The sequence below is a fragment of the Dipodomys merriami genome, unplaced genomic scaffold, assembly GCF_024711535.1.
Source record: "Dipodomys merriami isolate MVZ:Mamm:240054 unplaced genomic scaffold, mDipMer1.0.p SCAF_5, whole genome shotgun sequence".
Taxonomy (NCBI): Eukaryota; Metazoa; Chordata; class Mammalia; order Rodentia; family Heteromyidae; genus Dipodomys; species Dipodomys merriami.
Window position 1 is genome coordinate 6,792,798 of NW_027206068.1, and position 25,303 is coordinate 6,818,100.

The 25,303-nt window shown below is 38.7% G+C and overlaps 1 protein-coding gene and 1 pseudogene across 2 annotated transcripts in view; one reads left to right on the forward strand and one right to left on the reverse strand.

Moving 5' to 3' along the window:
• Positions 1-4,819: 4,819 nt before the first annotated feature.
• The window catches only part of Plekha8 (pleckstrin homology domain containing A8), a 62,753-nt gene continuing 42,269 nt past the window's right edge, over positions 4,820-25,303 (reverse strand). Inside the window, exons 13-15 of one of the 2 annotated variants that reach the window (XM_069996015.1) lie at positions 14,298-14,359; positions 10,869-11,057; positions 4,820-5,498 (exon numbers count right to left, since the gene is read on the reverse strand). In XM_069996015.1, the coding sequence (XP_069852116.1) occupies positions 5,430-5,498; positions 10,869-11,057; positions 14,298-14,359 (320 nt within the window). In that variant the 3' untranslated portion in view covers positions 4,820-5,429. The remainder of the gene's footprint in view (positions 5,499-10,868; positions 11,058-14,297; positions 14,360-25,303) is intronic. The other variant, XM_069996014.1, reaches the window with a different exon arrangement.
• On the forward strand, positions 23,608-24,223 carry LOC138809463 (ubiquitin-conjugating enzyme E2 C pseudogene; annotated as a pseudogene).

Below are 25,303 nucleotides of genomic sequence, written 5' to 3' on the forward strand. Positions count from 1 at the left end.
TTTTTTTTTTTTTTTACATGATCTGGCCTCAAAACACAGTTCTGATCTCAGCCTTCCAGGTAGTTAGGATTACAAGCATGAGCCACTGTGCCTGGTTCATATTTACTTTTAAATAAATAAAATCCTATCAATTTTGCTTTAAAGGAAAACAATTAAAGTGAACTGAAGTAATTGCTGAATTTGATCCTTTTGTTTTAACATATATTTCTTTAAAAGTTGATTTCGTTTACTATATTCTGTTTTTTTTTTAAATAAAACCTGTTAGGCAAATAAGAGACTTGTGCATTCCTATCTTCCTTTATTACCAATGTATTGCTCACGTTGTTAAGGTTTGCAATATTTGCAATCTCTATCTGTAACGTTACAAAGTCTTGGTCATGGCTCTTTATTTCCATAAAGTCAAAACTCACCAATAGTTCCTTTACTATAAGCTTCTCTGTTAATGAATTGATTCATATCTCCTATCAAATGGTTTCTTTAAGAGCTCACATGTATTGTATTCTATGCATACTTACATATGCATATTTAAGAAGAGCATTGTGCTTAATGACTTGGTTGTAATCAGAACTTTGAAAATACTCCTCCATTGACTTCTGTCATTGAATTGTTTTTTTGTTGTTGTTGTTGTTGGGGGGAGGTCGGTCATGGGGCTTGAACTCTGGGCCTGGGCACTGTCGCTCAGCTCTTCAGCTCAAGGCTAGCGCTCTACCACTTGAGCCACAGTGCCACTTCCAGTTTTCTGGTGCTTACTTTCCTGCTTGGGCTGGCTTTGAACCACGAACCAGATCTCAGCCTCCTGAGTACCTAGGATTACAGGCATGAGCCACTGGCACCCAGCTGTCATTGAATCTTACAGTAAGGAAATCTAAGATTTCTTGGTGACTTGCTTTTTATGTTTCAGTGGTGAAGAACTCCTTGTTTAGTTACTAATAAGTGTTCGGATATCAAGGGTTTTCTGTTGAATTTCCTAAAACTTATCTTCTCATTTGAAGAGTCATTTCTTCATTTTAGGAACATTTTTTCTGTATTATGTCGTCCAATATGTTATTGTTTTTTGTTTTGGTTCCGGTCGTGGGGCCTGAACTCTGGGCCTGGGCGCTGTCCCTAAGCTCTTCAGCTCAAGGCTAGCGCTCTACCACTTGAGCCACAGCGCCACTTCCGGCTTTTTTCTTTTTGCTTATGTGGTGCTGAGGAATCGAACCCAGGGCCTCATGCATGCAAGGCAAGCACTCTACCACTGAGCCACCTTCCCAGCCCTATTGTTTGTTTGTTTTTTTTTATATCACCTACTACTCTTTTTTTTGGGGGGGGGGTCCGGTCGTGGGGCCTGAACTCTGGGCCTGGGCGCTGTCCCTCAGCTCTTCAGCTCAAGGCTAGCACTCTACCACTTGAGCCACAGTACCACTTCCGGCTTTTTTCTTTTTGTTTATGTGCCAAACCCAGGGCCTCAGGCATGCAAGGCAAGCACTCTACCACTGAGCCACCTTCCCAGCCCTCACCTCCTACTCTTATGTTACAATATCACGGTCTTCTCTCAATAATTACTTGAGTATGTCTCTTAAAAAATGTTCACTCACTGCAGTTACTCTAAGCTTTCTCCTATTTACATGTGGTTCTTATTATTTCCAGTTCACTATTTTCATTTATATCTCTACAATCTCCCTTGATCTCTGTTGTTTCATCAGCTCATGACAGAATGTGTTTTTTGTTTGTTTGTTTTTGTTTTTTTTGGATCCAGTCGTGGGGCCTGAACTCTGGCCCTGGGCGCTGTCCCTCAGCTCTTCAGCTCAAGGCTAGTGCTCTACCACTTGAGCCGAAGCGCCACTTCTGGCTTTTTTTCTTTTTGCTTATGTGGTGCTGAGGAATCGAACCCAGGAACTCATACATGCAAGGTAAGTGCTCTACCACTGAGCCACCTTCCCAGCCCCTCAGAATGTGTTTTATGCATTCATTATCTTCCTAAGTTATTTGAGAGGATAGTATACCTTGCAGCAACTTTTGTCTCTTGAATTAGATTTTTCTTCCAAATTGAATGTTGGGTTGTTTCTATTGTTTGATTTCTGGTTATTTCTCTAGAAACTGGTTTTTTACTTTAAATTTCTTATTAATTTTGGATGTTCTTTTGTTAGGAGTTGCAAGGAGTGTGAAATATCTGGCTTTCAGGATGGACCTGAAAAATCATTTGTGCCAAAGCACATGATGGGACAGAAACATAGGCTGGTGGCAGCCTGCCTGCACTAATTTTGTGTGGTTTGTGAATGGTGTTAAAAATATCCAAATGGCCCTTGGCAGAATAAAGGTTCCCTTGCTATTGGGGTTTGAGTACTGTGATTTAGCATTATTTATCCTAAAATATTAAAGGACTAAAGGAGCTGTTCTGGGATCTCACTGTAGGCTGTACTGGAGAGATTTTAACAAGGTTAAGGAAGGACAAGCCAGATTCCTGAGGTTGATATAAATAGCCTGGGAGGTACCAGATAGCAGGGGTTTCCTTCCTTGCTTCTTTCCTTTCCTTCCTTTTTTCCATCCTTCCTTTCCTTCCTTCTTTCCTGCCACCTTGCCCCTTTTTTTCTTTACTAACTTTTGGAGGCGCTGGGGATTGAACCTAGATCCTCTCATACATGGTCGGCATGTAGTCTACCCTTGGGCTGTACTCTGAGCCCCATTTGCTTTTTTGAAAGTTCTTACAGTGATTCTAAATGTACAAATAGAGGAAAGAACTGCATTTAGCATTCTAATCGTCCATATTTGGACCATTCATATACCACGATCCTCAGATCTCAGCCTCCTGAGTAGCTAGGATTACAGGTGTGAGCTACTGGCACCTGTATATTTTACACACACACACACACACACACACACACACACACACACACACACACACATCTTATACATGCATCAACAAAGGAAAAAAAGCTATAGAAAACACAAAATACATTTTGAGTGCCTAGTATTTCTTGAACAGCTAAAGAAATGGGAGGGGGAGGAAGAGATGTGTATGATTTTTGCTTCACAGGTATTTTTATAGAGCTCAATAACATAACTTACACATCTGAATTAGAGAAATGTCACTTGAGCTAACAATGAACTCCTCAAGACTTTGGGAATCCTACTCTCTGAACAGGGTAGGCACTGTCTGGTGCTGGCTACACACTTAAAGGTGAAATTCTTAATGGAGAGAGGCAGCTATAGCAATAATTACAACATAGCATCTAAGCAGCAGCTCATCATTGTGGTCACAACTTGGCTATAGGGACTGGATAAATTTGATACTTTGGAGTCACACTTTATCCCCAACTTATAATTTGCATTATCTTTAGAAACACAAGAGAACCATGCTGCTCCAAACCCACCATCTCTATGAGGATGACAGGTGATGGATGTATACCAGTTTATGCAGGTACCTATATGTGATGTGTGCACACAGAAATACCATCTCTTCCAGTTTGCTCATGGGAATGTAAGAATGAGTTCAGGTAATAACCCTAACATGTTCCAGTATCTCTTTTGGTTTCTCTGTGGCTGACATGTAGCACAAATCTTCCAGTCGGTCCAAGTTATCATAAAATACAAACAGAACAAAAAGATGTACTAGTGTCCAGATTCTGGAATAACAGCATGCATGCAGCCTATAAGACACTTTCCTCAGTTGGTCCTTCATAACAAGACAGCCCTACTCTCCTACCCATTCAAGTCGAAACCAAACATCAAACATGTTCGCTTTCTGAAATCAGCACTCTATCTTCTGCAAAGTTTGTCTTTGCCTAGTTCTTTAGTGGACCAGAGCAGGTGCTGAGCAACAGGAATAGTCAGGCCTGATTCTTATACAAACTGATCTGACAGTACTGTTTGATTTAGGAGAAAAGCCATTATGAAAAGGTCTTGGAGGTTGGGGGTGTGAGTACCACCCATAACCTAAGGTAAGCAAAGCCCATTCAGACTGGTTTCAGATACAGCACTGCCATTTTACATTTTGAGGAGGATGATAGTGATTTACTCATATTCTGTCTGAAATGATACGAGCTTGTCAGTCATTATTTCAAGGATCAAAGGTCCATAAAATTTGTATAAATAAAAATGTCAAGGCAGTAGATTGTAAAGGTAGTTTCCTGAGAATAGGAAAAAAAAGTAATTCCAGGACAGAAAAATAAAGCCTTCACATAAGTAAACAGTGAAAAGGGAAGCCGGCATCTCTAGCGACCCCACAGTTCATCTCAATGCACCTGCCCATCCTTTCTCTTTCTGCCATCTTTCTTTCTGTACATGGCAAACATAGTCACCCAAGCCACACTTTCATGACCCCTTTCTATAAGCACTTACCACTTTGGTTTCTCCTTCTTTAATCACTCCCATTCCTAGTTCTAATCAGCCCACTTGTGTTTAAAGAAATGGTTAGACAAAGGTAAAAGTGAGAAAATTCTGAGAATCAATTAGAGAAAGATTCTATGTATGCTACTGAATGGAAGCCTAATTAAGCAGACAGTCATTCAATCATTATACTTGAAATTTATCTTTCTGCATTTACGGTTTCTCTGAAAACAGAATAAAACCATACCAAACAACAGCAATGCTTCTGGAAAGGGCCAGTCTTTCTAGAATGTTTAAAACATCCAGAGAAATGTTATTAAGGAGGTTATGTGAAGCTTGAAAATTAGCTTTTGGTGAAGTTTTAAATAGATTTATGAAGATTTGGGACCTGGACTTACTATATTTATAGCCTAGCTGCATTTCTCATTCAGTATGAATATTCCATATTCTTCTTGGTGTATTTGATTGTTTATTTAAAAAAACTCTTTGAAAGCACTTGATAAGATAGTTTAAAAATAAGTTTATTATAACTAACAAATATAAAATCTGGCAGATGTTGTCAAACATTTTTCAAAAAAAAAAGTAGAACCCTCCCCTGTTCCACTCCCCATGAGATACAGAATTATAATGAACAGAGAAGCAATATAAACCTAAACATTCTCATTCATTGATGGGTCCTAAAAAGTTCTATTACATTATATTTTAAGTAAAAGTCAACAAAGACTAGGAAGCTAACAAACCATTTGTCATTTTCATAGTTTAACTTGCTTTCTATTGGCATTATGATACCCATTCAAAATGCTGAGGGACAAAAACAGGCGATATCTGACTGCATGTGACAGACCAAGTGCAAAACTACAAATACTCATAAGACTATTTATTAGGTGTGTAGTTAACAGGACTTTCAAAACTAAACCAAGGAATGTATGTACATTTTAGCCTTTGGCATCTGGCCTAACATGTTTCTTCTTTATAAAGACATCATTTGTTCACTCTACTAGTCAGAATAAATTTATCTGAACATATTTCCCATCAAACATAGATTGTCTACAGCCAGTTCACATGAGGTAGTTGGGCTGTTTAATGACATTCTAGTGAAATTCTCACGACACATGGGAACCCTACATTAAGCATGAAATTGCCTCCTCCATCTTCTGATCATTTCTTACCATCACTGCCTCCGTGTGCACCTGTGGAAAGACACCCACAAAGGAGTAAATCGATGAGACCCACGTGGTGTAAGGGGACCAACCACCCCAGTATTGTTCGTGTGGAAGGTGCAGGGAGAGAACACTGATCATTTAAAAAGATGAGACATTTAACAAAAGCAGGATATTGTTCCCATACAGCTTAGCTCAAAATATTTTTCACTCTAAAAATGAAGTGATTCATAGATTCAAAAGTCACGAGAATTTTGAAAAAGTTTGCATTGCAGAGTAGTGGTATTTTTTATTTCTTTTCCTTTTAATCAAAGGCTATCTAAAAAGTGGAGGAGAGAGATCAATGCATGCCTTAACTGTACCAGAGAGGCACCGTCAATGACCCTTAAATAATCATGCCCTGGAGCGCCCAAATGCAGCAGTGCAACAAGAAATCATGCAAATGGTCCACATGACTGACTGTCTAGACAGAATGGGACTAGGAACAATTACAGGAAAGGTCCAGCGGACAGTAAGCTATGGAGTTGTTAAAAGGACCCCTAATAACCTTGTAGTAGATAATTAGTGTTGAAAGACCATCAGACATCTAGCGAATACTTTATGTCATTCCCATGAAACCCCTGAGTAAGCAACTGCAGGTACAAAAGGTCATTCTGAAGTAGAAGGTACCTCTAAATAAAGCACTCGATAGATAGTTCACAGAGATAGAGATGAGCTGTACGCACAGATATGTGCATACTGAATGGTATCACAAAGTACCTCAAATCAGGCCCTTCAAGACCAAATATAAACTTACTAAATAGAACAATGGCTTAAAAATATTTTTATGTATAAGCTGTATACCTATTTTAAAAAAAGTTGGTAGTCTTAAAGAGGTGGGAGAGATAAACTAGTGTAAAACCTATGACTGAAGTCAGAAGTAACTAGTTTACTTAATGATTCAGAAATGCACTGTTATGTAACCAAATTCCTGAAGGGCATGGTAATTTAGTAGGAATATATAAAAACTAGTTTTCTACTAGACTGTTTCCAAGATAACCTACGTTCTCTATTGCTCATGACCCTCTAACTTTCTCTGTAGCTTAGTCAGATATTCCTTCATATATATATATATATAATTTTTCATGATCAGAATTGTTTCCTTTATAAAAATTTACCTCAGGTCACTTCCCTCACTTCAAATTTAATAAAGCATAGTTTATTCACTGGTCCTTACCACATAATGTCTTAATTTAAAATACTATTTTAAAGGTATGACATTGAAAATATTAACTTTCTGGATATGTCTTGGAAATAATAATCAAAAGAAGAGCATAAACTTTCCCAGTGGCAGATACCTAATCCTAGGTCATTTCTCCAAGTGCCATTCATTGTGGTATTCACTTGTCTGTGGTGACAAATGAAACCATCAGTTCTGCACCAAGCTCTTGAGGTCTGGGTATGTTGGGGCCTGATGTTTTAATTAGGTAGAAGTTACTCTTCAGGAAAGGAGGATATGGGGTTGAAGCCATGGCTCAGTTAGTAGAGTGCCAGCCAATGAGGAAAAGCATCAAGTTTTGTTTTTTGGGAAAAAGAAAACAAAAACAAAATAAAGGAGGACCGATGTTGTATACTGATAGGAGTACTGCAATTTTCAGTGGCAAAGAGAAAAGCCACATACTAAAACTAGTGTTCAGATGTCCCCCCATTATGTTTTTGCTTTTTGTTTCCAACGTATCTTTTTTTTCTTTCTTTTCCTTTTCTTTCTTTCTTTCTCTTTCTTCTTTCTTTCCTTTCTCTTTCTTTCTTTTCTTTATTTCTTTCTTTTTCTTTCTTTTCTTTTCTTTTCTTTCTCTCTCTCTATTTTTTTGGTACTGGGATCAAACTCAGGACCCTGTACTTGGTAGGCAAGTGCTTTGCCACTGAGATACATCCCAGCCCTGTTCCTCCATTATGAAGAGATAGTATTTAAGTGTCTTAAGCCAATACTCATGCTTTCTAAGAAATACTAGACTTCTAGGTTAACTCCTTGGAGCCTATGTGCTCAACACTCCTAGAGCACCCTACAGGGATTTGCGAAGAAGAGAGAGTCACCTCCTTCTCCCTAAAAACACAAATTGGTTTCCATCGGAATGACCTCCAATTTAATGTATTTTTTTTAAACCAGGGTTAGTTAGCTACAATAAACTGGATTTGCTTTCAAAAGACAAGACTTGATATCATTGAAAGGCCTTTCTTTATTCAGTTCACCAAACACAGACACAGATCTGTGCGTACAACTTGATGGACTCCTGCATGAGAAGTGATTCATAAGAGGTCAGCCAATGTTACTCACTCATTTCTCTTAGCATCTAGGAGAACATGAATAATCTCTTCGGGTTTTCCCTAAAAGTTGTGCTAAAAAAAAAAAGGAACTCTAAAATAGTTTTAAGTAAGGAGAACAAGGTGATTATTCCATGAACAAACATCTGTCATCTCTTTGTTGAGTAAAGAAAGTTTAGGAATCTCAGAACCCTTGGAGGGCTCTGGGAGGAATTCTTAAGTCTTTTCTCATTTTTACTGTCTTGAACAGTAACTGCAAGCTGGGTGTTGGTGACTTATGTCTATAATCCTACTTGCTCAGGAGGCTGAGATCTGAGGATTGTGGTTCAAATCCATCCCTGGCAGGAAATTCTGTGAGTCTCTTATCTCCAATTAATCAAAAAAAAAAAAAAAAGCTGGAAGTGGAGCTGTGACTCAAGTGGTAGAGCACTGGCCTCGAGCAAAAGAAACTCAGGGACATGGCACAGGCACTGAGTTCAAGCACCAGGACTGGCACACACACACAAAAAGTAACAGCAGGTCAGTACCAATTACAAGTTTAAGTAAAATATAGATCAAAGTGGAAGCTATGACTGGGCCAAGGTTTAAGCAACTTATTATAATAGAGTATTTATGTATTAGGTCCAGTTTTAAGTTATTTTTATTTAAGTTTATATATCTTAGGCAAACAATATGCTCTAGTGAGGAAAATATCTTTCAGATAGTATTATGTTTTTCGCAATACTGGGAAAAGATGATGAGAAAATGGGACTTATTCAAATTATCCAGGCTGTTCTGCATGATTTTGTTTCCCAGTGATCTTACATACTATTGAATGCCTCTTTCTCCAAAACTCCAGTCATAACCAGCCAGGTAACAACTAAAAATGTGACATGACCATGCAGAGCATCTTTCCTTTTGTGTGCATTCCTAGTCTCAGCAGCAAACACAAGGTATTTTCCAGAGCACCCACATCTCCAAAAGACCATCGAAGTTTGTCTACGGTGACAGGGAGTACCAGCAGTTGCCAGAATGACCATCCTTCACAACACAAGCCACTTCTGGTAGCATCTCCTATTAATCATACGGTGTCTACCCCACCCTCACTAAAGAGACTATGTTAAGGGTACAATACTGTCCCCATATTCATACCAGACAGAGATGAGATGATCCATAGGATATTCTCATGGGAGCTAGAGGAAGATAATACCATATACCTTAGCAGCTGCCAAGACCAAATGCTAAAATACAATATAATCAGTATCATTTTAGCACCATTTTCCCCTCTACTCTTAAAATATATAATGTTGCTTTTAGTTCTTACATGGGTAAAATGCCAATTCCATTTTTTAAAATTTAGTTCAAAAAAACCTGTTTGTTTTTTTTTTTTGTGACAGGTTACTTATGCCTCTCAGCCTGGAACTGCTCAGTTCAAACATTATTGCTGCCTCTGTCTCCTGAGTAGCTTGGGACTACATATGTGTCCCCATTCTACTTGTTTCATTAAGCTGGGCTAAATAAATGCCAATTTGTTTAAAGACAAATGACAAGAGACAAAATCAGTACCCCTCCTAACGTGACATTCTCTGCTAAGGAGAGGATTTTCCTGCCCTAAAATTCAGGAAGAGCATCATCTAGAGCAACTTCACACATCTGTGTTCTTCAAAGGATATCATCTTCGGCCATATGAAACTATAGGGAACTATCATTTGCTTGAACAACCCTCCCTGCTTCCAGAAGTAGCCTCTAGTAGGAAAGGCACTCATGGCTTTTCTCCTATGCATATTCTGGGCAGCTTAGCCTGGGAGATGAAAGCATCACACTGTGTAGAAGAAAGCCCACGCACAGTTGTTTGAAGAATAGTTAAGCTGCATCTATAAACTCTGACACCATACCAAAGCATTTAGAAATTAAAAACAGCTGGATTTAGCATGTCTTGCACTCCTGGTCATGGAGACCAGACTGAGGAGACATGGAGACCAGTTGAGAGCCCTGGCCCCTGAATGCTACGCCAAGGCCTACTGGCTGAGTGGTGATGGTGTTTCAATTAAGAATGCAGCTAAGCCAGTCACTGGTGGCTCACGACTGTAATCCTAGCTACTTAGGAGGCTGAGATCTGAGGATTGTGATTCAAAAGCAGCCGAGGCGGGAAAGTCCATGAAACTCTTATCATCAATTAACTACCAAAAACCTAGAAGTGGCTCCAAGTGGTAGAGCTCTAGCTTTGAACACAAAAGCTTAGGGACAAAGCCCAGGCCCTGAGGTTAAGCCCCAAGCCCCAGGACCAGCGTGCACACGCGCGTGCGCGCGTGCACACACACACACACACACACGCACGCGCGCACACGCGCAGCTGAGTCAAACTATTCCATTTCTCTCTATTAACTATTTTTACTTAAATAATAGCCTCCTATTTGCAAAATAGGAAGGACAAAGAGCGGAGGGGAGGGGAGGACAGGGAAAAGAGGAGGATGGGGTGAGGGCATACCACTCATAGCATTGAGTCACAGTCCTTATCTATGTCACCACAATTGCATGATCACTCCAATGTCCATCACTAACACAGCTCTTCTCAACAACAGAGCCAAAGAAAAGAGGCCACATGGAAGAAAGTCTAGGAATAGCAAATTTTCACATTGCAATTTGCTTCAACCAAGGGGTTTGTACTTCTTGCAAGTATTCAATCTAATCTAAGGTGATTTAAACATTATTATGAATTAATAGTCCATCCTGAATTTACTTGCTTTTGGCTTGGGTTTGGGTGGTCTATCAAAACTGAGAATTAAAACAAAGCAATACAAAAACATAATATTAACAAATTCATTTGTCAAATCTGTTCTTATTACTTGCTTTTCAAATCTGTAACAGCTATGATTTGGTTTCCAGTAGGCCTGTTGAACTGAAATATATAGCACCTTGATTTTTAAACACACAAAACGCAAATGTAGTTTTGAAAATTATATGTAAGAGCACTAGATTTTGCCTGCTCGTCTCCTATCCCCCAAGAGAAGGGTTTGGAGAGGGTAAAGCTGCTGTTGGAAATTAACTAGGGCAACACGACATTTTAACAAACTTTATTCCCTGAAGTTAGAAGACGCTGTCCTGCAGCTGTCACACCACCTCATCAGACTCCAGCCCATGAACCTCGTACAAGGTGTCCAGAATGGCCAGCTGCTTTTCCATGGCAGGAAGGTAAAGGCTGAGGTCCCTCTGCATCCCAATACTGAATGCTTCCTTCTGGTGGTCACCTTCTTTAATGGTGAGTGCAGCCACAAAATCTTCGTAGGATGGAGCTGCCCTCAGAGCTAACTGCAAAAGAATCACCCATGAGTACCTGCATAATAACTGTCTCTCTTTTTTTTTTTTTTAATTTTTTGGGGTCCGGTCGTGGGGCCTGAACTCTGAGCCTGGGCGCTGTCCCTCAGCTCTTCAGCTCAAGGCTAGCGCTCTACCACTTGAGCCAAAGCGCCACTTTCGGCTTTTTTCTTTTTGCTTATGTGGTGCTGAGGAATTGAACCCAGGGCCTCAGGCATGCAAGGCAAGCACTCTACCACTGAGCCAACTTCCCAGCCCATAACTGTCTCTTTTACACTTATTCCAATGCCCTTTACATAAATGAGTGTGTACAATTATATAAAGGGAGATGGAGGGGGGAAAGGGGGGGGGAGAGACAGAGAGAGAGAGAGAGAGAGAGAGAGAGAGAGAGAACTGAGAAGAAATACGAATCTTTCTAATTCTTAGACTCTCTAAAATTATGTTCCAAGAATCAAATCATTACAAGTCTAAAAGCAAGCATGTACTTGGGTCAAATTAATGATGAATAATGCCAGTTTATGAAAAGTTTTCTTCTCATCCAAAATTTGATCCAGACTGCTTGAATGCTCAGTATAAACCTGTACATATATTGCCATCTGTTTGTGATTCCTATTATCTACCATCCAGGGCACTATCTTTTTCCCTCTGCATGTATAATGGTTCCTTTATATCCCAGGATATTATTTAAAAAGAAAGGGAACTGATATTTTCTGTTTGCTTATATAGTGATTCTTGAACAAATTTTATTCCAACTGGTCTCCTGAAATTTCCTTATATTTAGAAAGTCTTTGAGAATCTCTCCTCCCCATGATTGCAAAAAGAGAATGACTGGTCCAGCTGGGGCTGGCTTAAGTGGTAGAGCACTTTACCAACAAGTCACAAACCACTGAGTTGACACCTCAGTAATACCAGAGGGGGGGGGGCAGACAGAAAAACTGGTGGTACAATAATGTTATGGTTAAGCACAGGCTTGGATGTAAAAGATCTTTCAAGCTATTAGTCTGAAAAAAAATTTTAAAAGTGCTTACTCTCCTAGAATCTCCTTTTCTTTATCTGTAGAAGCAGGCTGACATAACTTTCCCAATTTGAAGAAATTTTAAAAGTGCTTACTCTCCTAGAATCTCCTTTTCTTTATCTGTAGAAGCAGGCTGACATAACTTTCCCAATTTGAAGAATTAATGAAATATGTAGAAAATGGTTAGGCCATGACCTGGCACATAATAAATACTTAGACAATAGTGGGAGAGAACAGAAAAATAAAGAGAAGGCAGATATCCAACAAGATGATGTGAGCACATCTCCCAGAACTGGAGGACAAGAACATTTGAAAATGGTCATGATAGAGGCTAAAGGTAAAACTGAGTGGCAGATTCTTGTCTAGCACATTCAAGGCCCTGGGATCAATCCTTAACGCCATAAAAATAAGAACCACCAAAGTCATGATAGACTTAATTGTGAAGAAAGAATTCATAGTTATACAAGTTAGCTGTTGAAGAAAATTAGATGAATGTACAGGTAAGAACATAAAATAGAAACAATTACACCCATATATTATATAGATATAGATATATAAATATAAACATAAGTGGAAATACATATTTATTGAAGTGACTAAATAGATAATATATAAAACAGCTATTTTATCTATTCATTACAAATAATAAATTGTATAGATCAATACTATAAAGAATTTAAGGCTAAAAAAGAAAAGCTAAAAAGAACATAAAATGGAAAATTTAATGTCTTAATTTTCCCTTTGTATTTTTCCACCTTTTAATCTTTCTATTAAAAATTTTTTTGCAATGAATTCATATTAGAGAAAAACATTTTAAGTTGAAACATCTTTTAGAAACAGATGAATTGGCTCATCCTTATAATTGTCCCTACTTGGGATGGGATCATCCCTACTAGGGAGTTAGGGTTACCATTGGGGCTAGCCAGAGCAACAAAGTTCTTGAGACTCCATCACAATGGAAGAAACTGCATGCAGTAGTGTGCACTAGTCATCTCAGCTATGGTGGGAAGTATAAAACGGGACTGGGGACCAAGCTGTGAAAATGTGAGACCCCATCTCAAATTAACTAGCACAAATAGGACTGAATTGTGGCACTGTAGTAGAGTGTCTGCTTAGCAAGCACAAGACCCCGAATTTAAACCCCAGTACTACCCCAGGAGGCAGGGGGAGTCTTTTTAGCGATTACACAACAGTAAATTTTGTACTATAGTTGTTTTCTTATTGGATAACAGCTATTTCAGGGTTAAACTTGCCTTTATACTGAAAAAGAAAATGTCTTTAACAGAGCAACTCCATTTTTTTTCATTTAGCCATTAAGGGGTGACATTTGATCAAGGGAACTCAGATGTTAGTAACATCTAAACAATCAGGATTTTCTTGGGGAGACCAATGAGCATTGCCCACACCCTTTACCTAAGAACTTAGTAATTCTGATGGGCTTTATCATAGCTCACTTTGGGAATAAACCATTTGAAGAGGTGGTGGATAGAGCCAAAATACACAAATAAAAGCAACTTCTCAATGAAAATATTCCCAGCTCTAACTACTACTGGCATACCTAATACAGTTAACTCAGATAAAATTCAAGTCAACAAAGATGTGCCAAGTAACATAATTGGATAAAATGGGCAGCAGAGGGAGCTATTAGCTTCAATCCATCACTTAAAAGGATCATTCCCTCTTAGGGTTAAGTATTTAGGATCACTGCTTCCTGCTTTCCTTTGTGCATTGATAACTTTTTTTAAACTACCTTATCAGAAAGGATCCACTTCAGAGTCAAGGTCATTCAAATTGGGTAGATGAATGCATATTCTTTCATTCATCTTCCTTAAAAGTAGTCTTTGCTGAGGCTAGGAAATGTGATCTAGTAGTAAAGTGCTTGCCTAGCATGCATGAGGCCCTGGGTTTGATTCCTCAGTACCACATAAACAGAAAAAGCTAGAAATGGCGCTGTGGCTCACATGGTAGAGTGGTAGCCTTGAGCAAATGAGGCTCAGGGACAGTGCCCGGGCCCTGAGTTCAAGCCCCAGGACTGGCAAAAAAAAAAAAAAAAAAAAAAAAAAAAAGTCTGCTAATTGTAGACAACTATTGCTGATACTCCAAAGACCTATAAGTATAAAATAAGCATTTTCTACCCTCAAGGAAATAGAAAAATAAGAGACACAAAACATAACAACTTGTTTCAGACCATCTAAACATTAGGTAGAGAGATGACTTACCGCAAAAACCCCTCGAACTACCCAGCCATGGTGTTGCCGCAAGGTTTTACCATATGCATTATCTTGAAAAGAAAAAGATTCCATGAGTAACGATTGATCTGAAAATGATGCACATTTGAAGTACGTACTTTTTAATGTATATGGTAGCACAGTCCTATTAATAATTAAAAACTGCTAAAAAGAATGTAATTGTAACATGTATTGTCCTTACAGTCTTTACAAAGATAAAAGCGCACAAGTAGATGCTTCTAATGCTTATCTTAAATCACTTATGGAACAACAACTTATTTATAGTGAGGAGAGTTCAGACACCTGAAGAAACAAAGAAAGAATGGACATTGAAAAATTGTAGCTAAATACTACTAGAAATATAGTATTTAAAAAATAAAGTTTTTTGAAATATGGTATGACCCTGACCCTGGTCTCTTTATCTATTTGCCCCTTTGTAAAATGACCTCTAAAATTCTAATTCTAACATTCTATTCTAGGATGCCTAATGTTTGCCCTAAATGGCCACTGACTCTTTGTATCTAAGCTAGAAACCTTCAAAAATGTTATGGAAAAGTTAGGAATGGTGGTACATGTCTATACTCCCAGCTTAGCAGCCTGAGGCAAGAGGATCACTTGTCCCTAAGAGTTCAGGACCAGCAGGACAACACAATGAGACCACCCTTCCCAGACTCTTTCTCAAAACACTTACACCCACCACACCCAGCCCCCTTCTCAACAAAGAAAACCAAACTAAAACAAAACTATCCCAAGTAGACCAACAAAAAAAATTATAGAAAAAGGGAAGCCACAAAAAAGTAATGACTTGTTCTAATATCATAAAGCAAAACAAGTTAGAACTTAGGCTATTTGTGTCACATTAAACCATCTGCCAAAAGAAAAAGGTTATTATATGTGAAAGAAAATAATGAAAATGAAAAATTATCCCTAGAAACCTATTCTGGGCATGAAAACAACAGATCTGATTTCTTTCTTTTCTTCTTCTTCTTCTTCTTCTATTTTTTTTTTTTGGTAGGCCATGGCTTGAATTGTGGTAGGCTGTGGGCTTGAATTGTGGGCCTGGGCGTTGTCACTCAGCTCTTCAGCTCAAGGCTAATGCTCTATCACTTGAGCATTCCAGTTTTCTGGTGGTTTATTAGAGATAAGAATCTCACAGACTTTCCTGCTTGGGCTGGCTTTGAACCAAAATCCTCACATCTCAGCCTCCTCAGTAGCTAGGTGCCTGGCTCAAATCTGATTTTTTTTTTTTTTTTTACCAGTAATTCAGAAACTGACTGAAAAATTTAGTAAGATAAATGTTCTGTTGCTCTTGGTGGATACAATGAATGATCTAATAAATACTGCCAGGACAACTGGATTCTTCAATAATAAAAGTAAATGCCATTCCCCAAACTAATTCCACCAAGATTAAAGACATATATACGTGAAAAAGCAAGCATACAAAACTTTGAGAATAAAGCATCGAGAATGTCTTTGGGTACCAAAACACATCATAAATGAAGAGAAAAGGCAAGTCATATACTAAAGGAAATATTTACAAGTCATTACTGAAAAAGATTAATATCCAGAAATTATAAAGGACTTCCATGATACAATAAAGAAAAGCAAACCTAAGCAAAAAATGGTGAAAATATCTAAATTCACTGGGGAGAAAATTCTCCTCAGTAAAGATAAGAAAGGCTGCTCAATGTAACTAGTAAAATAAGAATACAAACTGGCAATACTCTATCATTTTACAACTACCAGGCACAAATTTAAAAGTCTGCCAATGACAAGCATTAGCAAGAATGTGAGGTATTCTACTCTGTTGTTGATTACAGGCATGGAAACCAATTTTTCAATATCCAATCATGTGGTTTAGCCATTCTAACAACCATTATACATGACAGCAGCAGCTCACAGAGTATGGGTCTTCAAACCAGCAGCTTTGGCACCCTAGGGACTTGTTCAAATGTAGTCTTGTATTCCACTACAGATCTTTGGAGCAATATGTACTTTAAGGAGCCATTCAGGCACTACTAATACAATCCAGAGCTTGGCCTCATTGTTCTGGGAAAGTTTTTTTATCTAGTAAAGTCCAATGAACTCCATACCACTGAACATCCTCCTTTCCTCCTGCCTGGTATGCTATTCAGACACTTACATTTTCTATATGACAAAGATCACTTGCAAAAATAACATGTACAAGCTAGGCACCAGTAGCTCATGCCTGAAATCCTACTTAGGAGGCTAAAATCTGAGGATCATGGTTTGAAGCCAGCCGGGCAGGAAATTCCATGAGACACTTATCTTAAACTACTAAGAAAAAGCTAGATGTGGTGCTGTGGCTCAAGTGGTAAAGTGTTAGCCTTGAGTACAAAGATGCTCAGGGCCAGTGCCCAGGTCCTGAGTTCAATCCCTGGGACAGGCTAAATAAATAAACAAACAAACAAACATGTACATTAAAGAATTGTTTGTAATAGCAAAAATCTGAATCAACCTAAATGTCTATAGTACATGTTAAGAATTACAGTCTACTGACACAATAGAAGTCTAAATATTAGGGGAAATGAATAGGTTAGGACTGCGAGCATGCAGAGTAAATACTTCGAAAATTTAAAAAACAGTGAGTGAAAGAAGAATTTGTATAATATGATGTCATGTATATGAACCTAAAAGATACAATCCAATACTAGATAGTGGTTTTTGGACACAAAAATATAGTAAAATCATCAAAACATGCATTGGATAGTGATAAACATCAAATTCAGGATGATGATTTCTGGAAAACAGGATTAAGAAGTGATAGATGAGTATTTAACCATACTAACCCATTTTAAGACATTAAAAAGCTACTAAGAAAGAATCCTATGAATTTTTTATAGTGACTCAGCTTCAGGCAAAATAAATTCCATGGAGAAACATCATCCCAATAACCAATGGACAGCCACAAAACAAGTGCCTAGAGATGCCCTTTTTTAACTCCAGACATTGTCAAAACTAATAATGCTTGTGCCAGGCACCAATGGCTCATGCCTATAATCCTAGCTATTCAGGAGGCTGAGATCTGAGATTTGATCCTGCACCAACCCAGGCAGGAAAGTCTGGGAAACTCTTATCTCCAATTAACCACCAGTGGAGCTGTGACTCAAGTGGTACAGCCCCAGCCTTGAGCAGAAAAAGCAAATGGACAGTGCTCAGGTCCTGATTTCAAGCTCCAGTAGTAGCGAAAAGAACAGAAACAGAAAACAAGCAAACAAAAATCCTAATGCTTGTGTGGTAAGTCAGTGTGGGCCTAGGATGTAAGTGGTTTTGGAGAAGGCATGAACTGGCTCATGTTCAATAGTAATTTGCAGTAACTGAGTCATGATTTGATGTTTAGTATCTGTTCATAAATTCTGTCTTTCTCTTGCTTATCTCTCCTCCTCTGTAAAACCTTTCACATTAAATACATCATTGAATAACCTTTATTACAATATTTTCTTATTTTGTGCCAGAGATCTTGGTTGGATTAATTTGTACTTGACATTTACAGTATCTTCTGAGGTTCCAGTTGTGTCAGTATGGTATTCTGCTGAATGGACAGTGCAGAGCACATAGCATTTAATACAATGGTGCATGAAATGCCAGAGCAATTTTTCTTCCTTCCATTTACAAGACTGCTTCCTAAAACTTGTTTTGATGTTGGCATCGTTCTGATGCAACATCCTAACAAGGTTTAAGTCTAACTGTCTGTGGGTCCAACTCCTTCCTTAAAAAACCTTCTTGTGGGTAGTGGGGAGGACTGGGGCGGGGGGGGGGGGCGCGGGGAGAGGATGGGAAGGGATGGGAAGGGGAAACAAAGGAGGAGCCTACAATGCTTGATAAGAAATGTACTCATTATCTTGCCCATGTAATTGTAACCCCTCCGTACAGTATTTTCACACACACAAAAAAAGAACAGATATAGAACCCCAATTGGCTGATATCTAATAGATCTAATCTGCTTACTAACTGGCTTCACAAGTGCTTCTGGCCAGTACTGCTTGACATAATTTAATTAACCAATTTCTAGCACAAAACCCAAATCATGTTACCTATTTTCCCTAATAAGGACAAAGGAGGGAAATATATAGCCACACAATATAGTATCAATTAAAAGAAACTTTTTATTAAAAATGAAATGGAAAATAGAGTCACTCAAGTATCCACTAAAGTTTTGACGTTGAAGAATAAAAAAAGACTCTGAATCTTGAAAAAAAAAAAAAAAAACACTTTCTAGTGAATATTACCAAGATGCTAAAGGTACAAAGCCATTGTTGGCATGAGACCACCCAAAATGTTTTACTTGCTCATCATTTTGAGGAATCCAAGTGATTGCTCAAGAGTGAAGGAGGGTAATGTAAAGCCTAAGGCCTCCATCAAGTTGCTGGGAAAAGTTTAAAGTCATAGTACTGTAGCAGTGCATTATAAATTCATTTTCAGGAAGGCAGTACATATCAAGACTTTCACTATGCCATTTACAACTCTCATATTTCATCTTCTATATCCAAGGACACTAAGATTAGACAGTTTCATGAGCATTTACCTCAAAACCTTCTTTTAAGCAGCATTTTATTGAAAAGCAATTTAACTATGATTAAAAGGAGGCAAAATTGATAGAATTACTAATACTAACACTTTCAGTCCTGCTTATTAACAATTCCTCTGAGGAAGTAATAAAGCTCCAAATAATCAAACTATAGCCAAGTAGTAATGAGTTTCAGTGGACTGGACTGAGATGAACAGGTCACAAACTTCACCACAGATTAGAATTACATTGCATGACTTGTTAATATACAGATTGTGAGGCCTCATCCTGCAGGTTCTGATTTAGCAGGTCTTGGCAGAGTCTGATGATCTGAATTTCTAGTATGATTACAGGCAATGAATATGCTACTGTCCTCGATCCATGTTTAAAAATCAATACTCTAGATGCTTACACCCTAGGAAAGATTTATTCATGACAAAGGGGTACATATTTACAAGAGTCGATGAACTTAATATAGAGTTGGGGATGTAGCTCAATGGCAGAGCACTTTCCTAGTATGTACAGGATTCACTGATGCTTAACACTACCAAAAAGAAGGAAAAAAAGGAACTTAGTGTAATCACTACATTGTGTACTCCTCAACAGTAGCTATTATCACAGTAAATCAAATTCACTTTTAGAATTTAAAAAAGCAGGACTGGGAAGGTGGCTTAGTGGTAGAGTGCTTTGCTTGCATGCATGAGGCCCTGGGTTCGATTCCTCAAGCACCACATACACAGAAAAAACCAGAAGTGGTGTTGTGGCTCAAGTGGTAGAGCGCTAGCCTTGAGCTGAAGAGCTCAGGGACAGTGCCCAGGCCCAAAGTTCAGGCCTCATAACCAGCAAAAAAAAAAAAAAAAAAAGAGAGAGAGAGAGAGAGAGAGAGAGAATTTAAAAAAGCAAGCTAACGGGCTGGGAAGGTGGCTCAGTGGTAGAGCGCTTGCCTTGCATGCCTGAGGCCCTGGGTTCGATTCCCTAGCACCACATAAGCAAAAAGAAAAAAGCCAGAAGTGGCGCTGTGGCTCAAGTGGTAGAGTGCTAGCCTTGAGCTGAAGAGCTGAGGGACAGCGCCCAGGCCCAGAGTTCAGGCCCCACGACTGGACCCAAAAAAAAAAAAAAAAAAGCAAGCTAACGTGTCTATACACAATACATTTTATAAACCCTTCGTTTTCCTACACTCTCACTCTCTCATTACAGACAAAACATCAGTTCCACTTATAAAGACTGATTTTAAAATGAAAAAATAAAAAACAAACTATTACCATATAAAGAAATATGCACTGAGGAACTGCTGACATCTGGATAGCTGTCGTATTCTTATAAAATCATGTCTACTTGCTGCATCTGTGTCTGATGCGGAAGGAGGATAGGTTGGTTAAAGCACCTTTACGCTCACACCTAGCAGCAGCAGAAATTAAGGATTATTATAAACAAACAAAAATCTTTAAAATGAATCTGAACATAAAGATGGGAAATGTCAAATTCACAGCTCTTTTTCTTTCTTTTGGAAATAATGCTGAAGAGAGTGTGAAAGAAAAAGAGCCAAGATTGGTTATAACTATTTCAGTCACAAAGCAGCAGGTGCCCACAGTCTTCTCTTCACAAAGTCAACAACTGGGTCTTGCCTCTAAATTAATAAAAAGTACCAGGTAGAGGGTGGAAAAAAAAGTTCAGAGCTTGGGTGGGAGCAAGTCTGAAAAGCTTCATCCTTAATTACTCTCTAGAGTCAAAGCCCTTCTTTAATTAGAAAGTGTCCTTTAATTAGGAAGTGTGCTGTGAATAGTGGGTTCTGTTTCACCCCAGATCGAGCATGGGCTCAGTGCCTTCCTCTGCTCTCACATACAAGCTCACAAATGCAAGAGCATCACTTCAACCCCAAAACGTTCTGTTGAAAGCACTGATTTAGAACAAATAGGATCCATTTTTGGCAGTTTATCAACTTCATGTGTGGTAGTGATTGTGATATTGATGATGACAACCATGAGAATGACAATGAAAGAATGAACTGATGGAAGCAGATTAGAAGCACCTACCACACTTTCACTGTGAATGAGAAGATTCAAGTAACACAGAAGAGACTAGATTCTGAAGAGAGAAAGAACCAGAAGCCATAAAGGAGGTGGTAAAGAGGCAGAAAACCACAGGGAAATAAACCCAATAGACAAAAAAAAAAAAGTAGCAACAAGTTTCAAGTTCATACCTGGGTCCCCTGGAGAGTAATGGAAAGATAAAGACTCCATTACAAAGTAAAATAGCTCTGGCAACAGACTGCCAACTCTAGCCTTGGGAAAACTCTCTATCTCCTAAGCCTTAATCCCAGTATAAAAATTTGTGAGGCAGTAACTAATTTGATGTGAAAGGCTAACTTCAGTGAAGAAGACATTCTTGTTGCTTCACTTAAGAGGGAGCCTGTTGTTGGAGACTGAGAGTTACTCTGGAGACCTGGGAATAAGGAACAATCATGACTCAAGGAATCAAAGGATCCTTGCCGTAGAACATGAGTATAAGTAAGGTGGTATATGAGGTGTTTGAAGAAGAGTGTCTAACAAAGCCCTTTGTGGAAGTTTCAACTATGGAAAATGACACTGGCAGCTTAATGCCAGGAGCAGTGGCAAGTCAGTGACCAAAAGGCTTTTTAACCCTGAAGGAGGAAGAGAAGAAATACACCTTAAAATAATAGAGGGAAGTCTATAGTCAATAGTGTAGTAAATGGGAAACTGAGAATATAAAATATCTACTTTTGCCTGGGGCTGGTGGCTCACTTCTTTTTTTCTTTTTCTTTTTTTTTTTGGTTGTGGGCCTTGAACTCTGGGCCTGGGTGCTGTCCCTCAGCTCTTCAGCTCAAGGCTAGTGCTCTACCACTGGAGCTACAGCGCTATGGTGGCTCACTTCTTTAATCCTATTCAGGAGGCTCAGGATGGAGGTTTGAAACCCAGGAAGGAAATTTCATCTTATTTCCAATTAACTTCCAAAAAATGCTGGAAGAGGAGCTGTGGCTCAACTGCTTTGGAACTATCCTTAAGCAAAAAAAAAAGCTCAAGGTACAGTGCTTAGGCCCCAGGACTATCACCAAAAATAAAAATAAAAATAAAGAAGTGTCCATTTTCACCATGCCTATTTAATATTGTACTGGAATTCTTAGCCAGAGTGATAATGCAAGGCAAAGAAAAAACAGATTCTAAATAGGGAAAAAATAACATCCCTAGTTGCTGATGTCATAATTTTTAGACTCTAAAGATTTCATGGGAAAAAGAACCCTCCTAGTTCATCAATGTAACAGGATACAAAATCAACACTTAAAAATAAATATATTCCTAGGTACTAGTGACTCACATCTATAATCCTAGCTACTCAGTTGGCTGAGATCTGAGGATTGTGGTTCAAAGTTAGCCTGTGTAGGGATGTCCAGAAGACTTTTATCTCCAAATAAGTACCAAAAAGCCAGATGAGAGCTATGAATCAAATGGTAGAGCTCTAGCCTTGAGTAGAAAAAACTAAGGGACAGTGTCTAAGCCTTGAGTTCAGACTGGCAATAAAAAAATAAACAAATAATCAGTATATTTTCTATATACCAAAAATGAACAAGAAGAGAATGAAACCAGGAAAAAAATTCTATTCACTAATGGCTCTAAAAAAAATAGCTGGTAGTAAAGACTTTGATAATGAAAACTATTAAATATTAAAGAAACTGAAGACATGATAAAATGGAAGGACCCCCTATGCTTATTTACTGGCAGAATTAGTATCATGAAAGTGGCCATATTACTAAAAGCAGTCTATAGATTCAATGTAATTATCCAGCAAAATCTCAATGTCATTCTTCACAATTTTTTTTTTTTTTTTTAGAAATCAATCTAAAAATTCATACGTGGCTGGGTGCTGGTGGCTCACGCCTGCAATCCTAACTACTCAGGAGACTGAGATCTGAAGATTGTGGTTCTAAGATAGCTTGGATAAGAAAGACTCTTATTTCTAATAAACTACTCAGAAAAAGCCAGAAATGATGCTGTAGTTCAACTGATAGAGCACTATCCTCGAGTAAAAGAAGCTCATGGACAGCATTCAGGCCCTGAGTTCAAGCCCCAGGACTGGCACTAAAAATAAAAAAAAAAAAATTCATATGGAAGTATAATAAACCCACAAAGCAAAAGGAATCCGAGCAAGAAGAGCGGTTCATCACAATATTGGACTACAAATTATATTACAGATCTACAGTAACAAAAACAACATGGTGCTGGCACAAAAACAAACATGAGGACCAATGGAAGAGAAGTGTCACAAATAAAACCACACAGTTACTGTCATCTAATTTGTGACAAAGGAACCAAAAACATATGCTGATAAAATGATAATCACTTAAACAAATGGTGCTAAGAAACAAGTTATCTACATGCAGAAGATTGAAATTAGATTTTTACTTCTATCCCTATACAAACTACAGCTCCAAATGGATCAAAGAGGTACAGCACTAACCCTAAGCTCAAGGACAATGCCCAGGCCCTGAGTTCAAGCACCACAAACACCAAACAAACAAAAAACATAAGGAAAATTATTCTTGAGGACATAGGCACAGGCAATTATTTTCTGAATATGATTCCAATTGCACAGAACATTAGAATAAGAATGTACAAATGGGAATGCATCAAATTAAAAACCTCTGCACAGAATAAAAAATTTCCTAAACCAAAAGGAAATCCAGAAAACGCGGGCGGGCGGCCCGCAGCCCCGCAGTTCCCCGGTGTGGACTTTCTGTCTCCTTGCCAGCGCCGCCCCATGGCCTCCCAAACCCGCAACCCAGCCGCCGCCAGCCTGGCCACCTCCCGCAAAGGAGCCGAGCCGAGCGGGGCCGCCGCCCGGGGCCCAGTGGGCAAGCGGCTCCAGCAGGAGCTGATGACCCTCATGATGTCTGGTGACAAAGGAATTTCTGCCTTCCCTGAATCAGACAACCTTTTCAAATGGGTAGGGACTATCCATGGAGCAGCTGGCACAGTCTATGAAGACCTGAGGTATAAGCTCTCCCTGGAGTTCCCGAGTGGCTACCCGTACAACGCACCCACGGTGAAATTCCTCCCGCCTTGCTACCATCCCAGCGTGGACACCCAGGGAAACATCTGCCTGGACAGCCTCAAACGCAAGTGGTCGGCCCTGTATGACGTCAGGACCATCCTGCTGTCTATCCAGAGCCTACTAGGAGAGCCCAACATCGAAAGCCCTTTGAACACACATGCTGCCGAGCTCTGAAAAAACCCCACAGCTTTTAAGAAGTTCCCTCAAGAAACCTACTCAAAACAAGTCTCCAGCCAAGAGCCTTGACCTGAGCTGTCCAGCTTCTCCTGTGTTGTCTGTTTATTCCTTAGTCTACCTGTCCTTTTCCTTGACTTCTGTACAGGACTCTGTTATCTTGAGCTGTGGTGTTGTTTTTGTTATGTTTTCTGTTTTTTAAATTAAGATTTAAGTCCTTGTAATGTATATTAAATAAATAACATTTGGGTTGTTTTTTTTTTAAAAAAAGGAAATCCACAGAATGAAAAAAGAAATTTCACCAACTATTCAACAGATGAAGGATTAGTATCCAGAAATAAAAAGAACTCAAAAAGTTAAACAGCAAATAATCCAACTAATAAATGGGAAACATATTAAACAAACAGTTCTTCTCAAAAGAAGAAATACAAATGGCTCATTGGCTCATAAAGAAATGTTAACATGTTTGGAGGGTGGGGAAAAGGGAAAGTGGGAGAAAAAAGAGGGAGGGGATAACAAGTTGGTAAGAAATGTCCTCACCAGAAGAGAGGAAGACGGACACTACAAAATAATAAAAGGATCTCTCTTACAGGATGATGCAACAATTCTAAATATCTATTCACCAAATACCGGAGCACCCAAATTTATCCAAGAAATACTACTTTCCCTAAAATCACACATAGATCCAAAGACATTGATTGTTGGTGACTTTAACATACCACTTTCCCTGCTGGATAGATCAACTGCAAAAACTCAACAGAGAAACAGCAGAACTAAACAACTGCATAGACCAACTAGACTTAGCAGAACTCTATAGAATATTTCACCCATCAACAATAGATTACACATTCATCTCAGCAGCACATGGAACATTCTCCAAAACAGACCACATTGTAGGTCACAAAGCAAATCTGTCCAAATTCAGAAACACTGAAATTATGCCCTGCATTCTCTCAGACCACACGGCAATAAAATTAGAACTCAACACCAAATGCCACCAAAAAATACTGTATAACACATGGAGGCGGAACAACACACTGTTGAACCACCAGTGGGTCATGGAAGAAATTAGAAAGGAAATTCAAATGTTCATTATATGTAACAAAAATGAACATACAAATTACCAGCTGCATGGTAAAGGCAGTACTCAGAAGAAAATTCATAGCTCTGAGTTCTTACATCAATAAATTGGAGAAATCTCAAACTAACAATTTAAAGATGTACCTGA